At 34.3% G+C, this 10,174-nt stretch overlaps 1 protein-coding gene across 11 annotated transcripts; it reads right to left on the bottom strand.

The window, feature by feature from the left end:
• Positions 1-3,178: 3,178 nt before the first annotated feature.
• Positions 3,179-8,862, bottom strand: LOC107913278 (BTB/POZ domain-containing protein NPY5). Of its 11 annotated transcripts, XM_041103991.1 has the most exons (7): positions 8,727-8,810; positions 7,813-7,876; positions 7,261-7,289; positions 6,546-6,663; positions 5,677-5,746; positions 4,137-5,306; positions 3,179-4,033 (listed from the first exon to the last, which is right to left on the bottom strand). In XM_041103991.1, the coding sequence occupies exons 4-7, from the start codon at positions 6,605-6,607 to the stop codon at positions 3,476-3,478; spliced, it is 1,860 nt and encodes a 619-aa protein (XP_040959925.1). In that variant the 5' UTR covers positions 6,608-6,663; positions 7,261-7,289; positions 7,813-7,876; positions 8,727-8,810; the 3' UTR covers positions 3,179-3,475. The 11 variants fall into 11 exon arrangements, with proteins under 11 accessions (XP_040959925.1, XP_016697305.2, XP_016697303.2 ...); XM_016841816.2 differs by lacking the exon at positions 7,813-7,876 and having other exon boundaries at positions 8,727-8,832; XM_016841814.2 differs by lacking the exon at positions 8,727-8,810 and having other exon boundaries at positions 7,813-8,662.
• Positions 8,863-10,174: the final 1,312 nt, after the last annotated feature.

Consider the following 10,174-nt stretch of genomic DNA (forward strand, 5'->3'; position numbering starts at 1 on the left):
TATTTAAATTAATAATTGAATGGTTTTATGTTGTCATCTGGTTCAATATGTGTCATCATACTCTATAACCTTAATCTGACGGTGGTGATGAGTTAGGGGTGGTACACCTTACTTGGGGATTTCCAACGGTAAAAATGATGGAAAAGGGGCATATGAATAGATCTTGATGGGTTTTCATGTTCTATGGTAGTAGTTGTTGTTGATTTGCACGGTGGAAGTCTAGATCTAGAGTTTTGAGCTATTGTAAGTGAGAACCAGATGAGTCTCTATACTGACCTTTTTCATGTATACTGTTCACATGAGATATCTCTATAAAAATCGATTGAACGATGAAACCAAAGCTAAAAAAGTATAGTATAATGGTCATGCAACTATATGAATGAATGTTATAGATAGAATGCATGTTATGATATGGAATTTAAGAAGTTTAGGTTTGGTTGTATATGTGTGTCTTAGATGTATACTATGGGTATGCTCTGTTAAGAGTAAGTTGTGAAGTTAAAGATGAATGTGAATTGTGTCAATGCATGAAGGGTTTGTCAAGAGAGTCTGTGCTTGTTCACTGTGGTAGAGTCTAAAGGGGTCCGTCAGGACGTTAAACACGATCTCTAAAGGAAAATCCCATAGGCATAACACCCTCTAGAAAGGAACTAAAAGAAGGTTATTACCTAATGGGGTTCACTACATGTCTCAGGACGATGATGGGCAAACCTCACATAACGTGAGTTTAGGCAAATTCATATTGTAAACATGTTAGGAAGGAAAAGCCTTTGTGGCATAATATGAAAGAAAGCCTTTATGGCGCAATATGAAATAAATGCCTTCAGGCCGTACTCTAAAGAATCACCCTTGTGGCGAACAATGAATCAATAGCCTGTGTGGCAAATTCTGACGTGATAGCCTTTATGGCAAAAACCTGAAAGAACGGTGTAAATAGCAAAATCTGAAAGTAGTGCCCTTGTGGTGTAACCTAAAGGAATGATTCTTGGCGAATTATGTATTAAGTTGCTTTGGCGCTTTCAACATGGCATGTAAATATGATTAGAAAGATCAGTAAGGCATAATGTCTTTATGGGCTACGATAAAGTGCTATACAAGACCATAATTCAAATGTGAATAAAGAAGCGATGAGTAAACATAAAAGAAGCGTATTCTGAATGAGGATTTTCTAACTTTATATCAAAAAGAATGTACCTGTTACGTATAGGTGATCAAACATAGATTGTGGAACTACGGCTTAAAGTTACGTATACAAAAGTAAAGGTGATTCGATTGTATGGACTTTTGTAAAGGAAAACGGGTAAAGACTTATGAAATATCATATTGAAATAGGTAAGTGGCATATCGAAGATGTTGATAGGTAAGAAATGGGCTCTGAGCAAGGTATGATATCTGACTTGTAAATGAGAATAGAAATTAAGAGAGTATTCGCCAGTGACTAAGTTGAAGGTTCAGAACGATGTGATCATCTAAATAAGTTACCAGCTGAAATGTGCCGAAATGACATAGGTAAATGATGTTTTCCTCACTAAGTTCTTATGAACTTATATGGGTGCGTGTTTTGTTATAGGCAAATTGATATGAGTCTGCACAAGAGGAACGATGCTAGGGCTACACCTAAGGAGTGGCATATTAGGTTGTTATACATACAGAGCGTGTTGGTGGCGTATTCAAAATCTGAGTTGTCATTGAGAATCTAATACCTTAAGGTACTTGTAATATATTAGGATTCCAAATTAAATATCATTGTAATTTGATTACCTTGCATTGTAGTTGTATTTACTTATGTATTTTAGTTTGAGATTTTAAAGTTAAGTTAATTATCTTTATCTCTAAATTGTATAAGTAAAATAAGCTTGTGTCTGTATTTGTGTGGTAATATCCAATATCCGGATACAATTGATCGGATCAAGCTGAGGGTGTTACATTATGTTGAAGAGATGAGGTCACCATGTCTCGAGACTTGACACATTATGTCATAAGACAACCAAACCATGTCTTGATACATATACCCAGAAATGCACGAAAACATTCTTATGGTCTCGAGACATGTTTTTGACGTCTTGAGACATTAGAACAAAAATGCAAAAAAAAGGACATTTAGAATTATGCAACTGACCTTCTAAATGCACCTAAACATGATTATCATGAAACCAAACTATTTCATTTCATACATAATTGCCATATTATAACAAGTCTAGAAGTGCATTTACATGGCATACAACACATTAGATCGAAATTTCAATAGGTAACTAATTAGGAATGTATAAACCATGTACAAGACATACAAAGTCATCATCCAAATTCAACATAAAAGTACCCAAAAGACCAATATGGTACAAAATATATATGCTACATACCAAAAACACCAAGTTCATCAAAAAAAAAAAGTGAAAGTCACCTAGAGACCTAGGTGCATGTCATTCTAATAAAAGGCCTTAACGAAACATTAGAAACTCATAACGATTCGAAAGTTAATGGTGTTGAAAAGCATGGTTTCGGGACCTCGTTTTCTTAAAATTAGACCGTGAATATCATTAGTAAATAATTTTTGGTTATATTTGAATAGGAAGTTCTGTCGAATTAGTAATTAATTAAGGTTAAGGGACCAAATTGTAAAAATGATAAAAGTTTAATTACTATAGAATTTCTAAATTAGATTATAGGCTAAGGATTAAGGTGGTAATTATACCATTTAAAAACTAAATGGATGGTAGCTTAGTTGTTTATAAAGGAAAATTTTATAAAAGTTTAGTTAAAAATAATAAAAGAAAGAAAGAAATGATAATTAAGCACGGTGGAAGGAAAGAGAAAACATTTCTCTTCTTTCATCCAAAAATTTCATTCATTTCCATTGTTAAAAACTAGTTATTGTATATTGATATGAGATGCATGTGGCACACAACGTATAACTATTTGGTTATTCTGTTAGCTACTTTAATTTTTAATAGTAAAAATGAATAAAAATTTCAACTGAAAATACAAACGTCAAAATGCAATCTGTATAGGATTATTTTACCTAAAAAATTTAGTTAAAAACCATCTGATTGCAGTGGTTAACTACTGGACTCTACTTAAGTTAGATTGATTGATTTAGTTGAATATACTTTAACTATTTAAAAAAATAAACTAGTTATTTTACCATGGAAAAACTCATCAATACGTTGACGATTTAATATTATATAGAAAGTTTATTGCATTATATTTTTATTTGGTTAAGAAGCTTAGCAGCCTAAGATTCTTTGTTCTCATTTCTTCTGGGTACATTTGTAGCAACAATGAACAATTTAGATTGTTACAAGTCAATCGCTGGGTTATTCAACGTGCATCATTCCATTTGCTCGAAACATCCAAAGTGGTAAGCTTAGCTAGAAAAATCAGTTGGTTCTAGTCTCCTACTGTCATCTTCTTAGACAATTTTACAAAGCCAGACAAAAGGCAAGTTTCAATGCTCTGCTAAGGGCATCATCCTCAACTAAGATAGTGAATGTCTCCTACTTCTAGAAGGGGTGGACTTTGTTTCTTCCGCATTCACAGATCCATGGCTGTCTGATGTATCCGAGCTGCTAATTTCACCATGTCTTTCCTTACTCGACCAAAGTTTCGAGAATATTTTTGACATCACCAAACCTTTCATTCGACTAGCAGCAACCTTTTCAACATCGGATTTAGCTGCCTCATTTCCACTATCATTACTGCCTAATCTTAGAGTAGCAAGCTCCCCTTTCAAAGCTTTGATATCATCAGCTGTTGGCACCGAATCCCAATCCTCTTCGGTGTTCGTTGTAGTGGACCTTGAGCTGCCATGAGACCCACCAGGGAGAAGGGCCCTGATGGAACCTGGGAGATCGGACGTGCTGTTTTCAGCTGATGCTGTAGCCCTGACTTGCTCAAAGAAGAGGACCTGCACGACGACTCGCAACGGGAGTCTCTCATTTTGCACAGCATGCATGCAGGCCTCAGCTGATAGCTTCCTGCAGTCCATTAACTTGCATATTCTCTTTCTCTCACTCTTGCTGATTCCAGGATGTTCCTATATTGAGATGAAGATAAAAGTCTCAGATGTTAGTCTGAAGTTTGTTTTAGAAAATGAAATTTCCGGTAAAAAAACCACAGCTGGTATGCTCACAAATTACCTTGAGGTACATGTCTATGGCACGGTAAAGTCCATCATGAGAAGGTCTCGAGAAGCTAGCTATAGTTTCACCAAGATTGACAAATTTTGAAAGGTGTAAATTCGGATCTCGTGCAATTTCAGCTAGGTAACAGTCAATTAGCTTTGCTACCAACACTTTAGAAGCATCAGGTCCAAACTTGGGGCTTCTACTCCCCAGGAATTCATTATCTACGGGTTCGGTTCGAGAACTGTGAGTCACAAACTCCTCAACCAAGTTTTGAACCATGTCAACATCATATACTGTTGCTTCACCAGGTGGAGCTCGAATTAATAGATCATTCATCTTTGCCTCCGGAAGCTGCTGAGCAATTCTCCTCATCAACTCATTTCTCTCTGTTTCTCCACAATCCAAAAAAATTGCTGCTCTTAATAATCTAAGCAAGAAGCTACAAGAAACAACTCCTTTCTCAGTTGGTAGCAGCCACACAATGGTCTCCACCAATGACCGATACTTTACGAAATCAATATTCTGGTTCACACCCTTGCTAAAACCAGGCAATCTTCTTAGGGTGTATGCATTTAGGGCTTCTCCAATTACATCTCCAGAAACTCTGCCTTTTGTTTTAATCGTCACAATCACGCGCTTGTATAGATCAATAGGAAGCTCACAAAGATCTTCTACCCACCAGTCCTTCGGAACCATTTGTGGTTTTCTTGCATCATTCCACTGTAGACTATTTCCATTCTCTGATGCTATCTTTTTCCAATTATAGGTATATGACCATTCCACCTTGGAAGTATCAATTGAAGCCTTGGAAGCTATCGAATCAAGGCAGTGGCTGACAACCTTTAGTTCCTCCGACCATGGAAGCAGAGATTTTGTTGTTTGAAGAACAATGATGGAATCTTTCCAGCTCCTGAATATGCTCGAATTCAGGAAGACATCAATCTTATAGATGAGATTTCCTTTCTCAATAGTTTCATACATCTCGAGGTATTCAGCAGCACATCGAGCTGCGACAACATTGTACACATTGAGAGTGACAGTCATTCCATAACAAAACTTAGCACATACTTCAAATGCTGCTGGTCCACCAGGTATATCTTGAATGTGGATTTCATCACCATTCGCATCATTTGTTGCTGCAACCAGCTTCTGCAAGCGTGCACTTTTGGATAACAACGGAAACTACAGAAAAGTTATAGTTTGAGATGTTAGAAACCAAAAAGCATAGCCAGTAGCTACTTAGAAAAAATTGTAATATAGACAAAATTAAACCAGTCCTTTTAGAATTAAACTTAATTGCCTAGTCAACAAGTTTGGACCATAAACAGACAACATTATGCTGATTGGACACAGGTGTGAAACCAAAAAACTTTAATAAGATGTTCACCAATCAAATAAACTTGTGGAGGCAGACAATCTGTTTGACTATTTCTGGTTGATGCAAGAATATATCGGCTCATTGGACCTTAATATATATAATCATTTATATCTCCTATGCTAATCAAACCACTGTACGCTTTGCATGATATGACAGAATGATGTCAGTTCATACCTTATGCAGATAGAATTTCACATCCCCAACGTTAACGACCATGTCAGTTGCTAACTCACTTGCAACGAACCTGACATATACGCTTGTCCATTCAAGTCAGCAAACAAATAATGCACAAATAGTCACTAAACTACAATATAGGAAAATTTAAACCTAGTTTATAACATCTAAGAGATACATAATTAACTATATCAGATAAATAGTCATAAAAGTGCAGAACGTCAAATAACAGTTACAAGAGCTGATGCTTGCCAAACATACTCAATTGGATCTAATTTTTACACAAAACTCGACAATTATTACACTTTCTTCTCTTGAACAGAGGTTGGAAATGATTGATTTCTCATCCCTTGTTAAATGTTCTCTCAACTATCAGCGTAGCATGTTATTAGGGAAAACTAGGAGAAGAGCTCAGTAGTCGGGTCTAACTGTTGTGCTCAACCTTGAATGCGACAAGAACTGGAATGGTGGATGGTATCTAGATATCAGAACTGGGGAAGCCAATTAAGTATTCAATTATAAATGATCTATATGGCTAATGCAACCTCAATACACTGAAATGAAGTCAATCAGCTCATTTACCAGTCATTCCACCTTGAAAAAAAATATAAGATTTGGGCATTTAGAGCACTTCTTGATGCCAGAAAAAACTCAGAAAAATATTTGCTCCTATAAATTAGTCATATGGTATAAAACTACTTGGAAAGGGAAGGGGAAAGGAAAAGAAACAAACTAGGAGAGGCAAGTACTGAATAAAAGCCATTGATATGTATAATATGATACCTGTTCAGCATACTCAGATGGCAAAATATAAAATAAAGAAATTGATCTTTTTTTAAAGCTTCCATAGAGGAAGATCTCAAGCTTACCTGATATAACCTCCATCAGTCTGAAATGAATCAGGCTTGGATCCCAGTTTCATAAACTTCATCTTGGCTAAACAAATTGTATTTTCCAACACTCACACAATTTCACTTCCTCTTATATCTACAAATATTGCAGTGGCACAAATTAGTACCCAAGACACCACTATAAGGGAAACCTCCACTAACTAAGATCCTCAAAAATTTCAATTTCAACCACAGGAAGGATGGATCAAAAGAAAACCATGTGCATTTTCTAGTCTGACCGAATCTTTTCACACAAAATGAGGTCAAATGAGGGTAGAAATGAATAAATGGAGATTTAAGATTGATTTTACAAAGTGGTCACTTGACTATGAAGAGACCCCCCCAAAAGAAAATGGGTTGCTTCCTCAGTTGTTAACACAAACCAAGGACTCCGGGATGCAAAGATTAGCTAAGGAGACATAGTGAACACATGGTCTCTAACATATATAATTCTCAAAGCCAAAAACAAACCCACTTGCTTATAACTGACACCACCGCCCTTTCCCTTATTTGTTTAATCTTATTCTCTTTGTTTTTCTACTTTCAATGGATATCTCTCTCTCTCTCTCTCTCTCTCTCACACTACACTGCCATGAACTTTTTTTCTGGTCCACAAAATGAAAAAAAAAATCTCTATACCCCAAAACCCAGAATGCACATTCCTTTACAACTCTTGTATTAAGGAAACTCTAACCTTTTACTCCTATGCTTAAGGTAGAAAACCTGCAAGGAAAGAGACATCATTTCTCGGTATGAGTTGAAGAAAACAACTTAGTGGACATGGAGCATCATTTTTTGGAGGTTTCTAAAAGGGAAAAGAATAAAAAATAAATAAAAATTTACTCAAATAATCAAGTCCAAGAATATTGCTCTAAAAGTGGAGAGCTGAAACGGGTAAATTGATCACAAATCAAAATTCAGGAAATAGTTTATACTTTCATCAAAATAAAGCACTAACAACTGAACCACAAAGAACATCTCCCCTTGGTTGTTTTAAGAGTGAAACAATGAGGGAACTTTATAAAGACTCGAAAACACAAAAAGTGGGATGATCAACAAGATCATATCTTCACTTGTGAAATTAATTCCTTTGAGGTAAAGAAAAAGAAGAAAACCAAAAGAAAAAAGGACTAAAAATAAACCTCAAACTGAAAGAAAACAAAGTGGTTGATTCAACAATAGGCCACCTCAAAAAAACCATACAGAAGAAGAGGAGAAGATGTGGAGCATTAGAATCTAAGCCTACCTTGGAGGGGTCACTAGAAAAGAGCCTTATATGTCCCAAAGCAGCTCCCTTTACTATTATTGCCCTTCCAAGTACCAAGAATCCAACATCAATATATCATTAACAGTCAAAGAGTAAGCAGGATGTTAACTGTCCACTGCAGTGCATGAAGCAACCGCTATTATCCTTTTAGCCACAACACCAAATAAACACCAAAACGAAAAAACAAGAAAACCAAACCCCACATAGCATAAAAACTACCCGACCAAAAATCACATCAAAAAGAGGAGCTGGTCCTCATCTTTTGACACCCATCACTTCCCTCTATCCCTTCTATTTAACATTTTCCCACAAAAAGCCAAATCTCAGAATGTTCCCACTCATCTCCTTTGAATCAGCACCACCACTCCCCACCGCCACCACTACAAAAATCCTTACCCTCTTATCCCACATATATTCTGATTTCAACCCCCACCAGGCCACCACGCTTCACTCCAAAACAAAACCCCAAACACTCTATTTAAATATCTATTAAATAAAAACCCAAGCTTCACCCTCTTCCTTTTCGGGTTTTGCAAAAAAATATGTGAACTTCTTTATAATTAACCTTTGCAAAGCCAGAAACTTTGATTAAAGAAAAAACAAGGGGACCCCCACCTCCACCAAAGTGATGAATTTCAATGGTTTTTTTGTATTTTGGTACTTGGATTCACTGTCTTACATTTTTAGTGTAAGTTTAAACAAATGGTATACACGATTAATATAAAAATAACGATAATAATAAAATTAAAAAATCTTATTAATATTATAACGTGAAAAAGAAAATAAACTTACCACACTTAATTACCTATCTAAACTTATCTTACAATGAAAATTACATGCCAACTCTGACAATAATAACTTTAGTGCTCCCTTAATCAAATACAAAAACTGACCTTCACTTGGTTTTAGTGTCCATGAATACCATCGCCTGTTTAACCCTATTGCATAACACCCCTTCCATCCCCCCATCTCTTCCTTTGATAATAATGCCATCCATCTCATTTTTTTTTCTTTATAGTTAGTTCTTTTGTCCAAAGCCCACTAACTTTAAAATATAAATATATATTGATTTTAGTATATATATATTTTACTATAAAAATCATAAAATATTTAAGCATGAAAATGACGTAACTTTAAGACCATACAAGGAAAAATAAGATTATAGACATTCAACGTCATTTTTTAAAAGTAGTATAAAATAAAATATTTTGAAGTAAATTAAAATAAAATAGAAGTTAAATAATGATGGTAAAGACCTCTCTAGTCCCCTTTAATTTTAATATTAAATAAATTAGTACCTCTTAAAAAAATTAAAGTAATTTAATCGTTGTTAATTTTAAAAGTGAGCAATTAAAGACACTTAATTAAGGTGTTTATGCTTTTTTCAATTTTAAATGAATTTGATTTGTATCATAACAAAGCTAGCTCTCATATTTTACACATTTTATCATTTGGTCATGGTTTTAGTCTATAATATTTTTATAAATATGTAAATGTTAAGGCTAAATTTGTTATATATTTTTAAAATCAAGACTAAATTATTAAAATATGTAAATATTGAGAGATAAATGGACGAAAAGTATACATAATTGACGAAAGGAAATAACCATTTAATTAATTATTCTTCATTGTCATTTTCAAAATTAACTATATAATTTTTTTAGAGAGATTAATTTGGTTGATTTAGAAATTGACAACCATTGGAGAGTTTTTTTACCGAATATTATAGCAGCAGCTACATTTATTTTTTATTGTGATATTGTGGAATGGGCCTGGTCCCCTCTCAGGGTTTCACGTGGCTTTGTTCACCAAAAAAGACTACAAAATCGTAAAGAAATTGTTTCTTACCGAAACACATGGGGTTTATGAGGTGTAAATATACCCAAAAAATGTTGTCTGAGAATTACTTCTTTAACGTTTTTACTTAATAAGATTTCGTAATTTGAGATAATAATAAAAAAAAAGAAGCCAGATATTAACTTCAAAAATTAAATTTGATATATATTTTTTCTTAAACAATAATTATATATATAGCAGATGCACTGGTAAAAATAATCCTCTCGTATTGCCCATATTTAATCATTCCTATAGAGATTTAAGAAATCATACAAGAAGAAAGTACTAGAAACAATCTAGCTATGAATACATTTATGTAATCTGCTTGTTTACTTTTATAAATAAATAAAAATTATATATATCAATTGGATTAAAATTAATTTTTTTAATAACTCATTTTCCTTCGATAAACTCTCCCCGTGAATTGAATTTATTTTATAAGTGAAGAGGTAAATGATGTCCAAAAGATGTAAAAAAAAATGTTGGCATGACTCCACTCGTTCAC

This window comes from Gossypium hirsutum, chromosome D11 (genome assembly GCF_007990345.1).
Source record: "Gossypium hirsutum isolate 1008001.06 chromosome D11, Gossypium_hirsutum_v2.1, whole genome shotgun sequence".
Classification (NCBI taxonomy): domain Eukaryota; kingdom Viridiplantae; phylum Streptophyta; class Magnoliopsida; order Malvales; family Malvaceae; genus Gossypium; species Gossypium hirsutum.

What these genes read in the sequence shown, in the direction of transcription:
- LOC107913278 (XM_016841817.2), bottom strand. Translation starts at nt 6,607, where the DNA reads ATGAAGTTTATGAAACTGGGATCCAAGCCTGATTCATTTCAGACTGAT. An exon ending in TGAAATTCTATCTGCATAAG is followed by an intron (nt 5,307 to 5,676) that starts GTATGAACTGAC and finishes ACTTTTCTGTAG; the next exon opens with TTTCCGTTGTTATCCAAAAG. An exon ending in CCATAGACATGTACCTCAAG is followed by an intron (nt 4,034 to 4,136) that starts GTAATTTGTGAG and finishes ATCTCAATATAG; the next exon opens with GAACATCCTGGAATCAGCAA.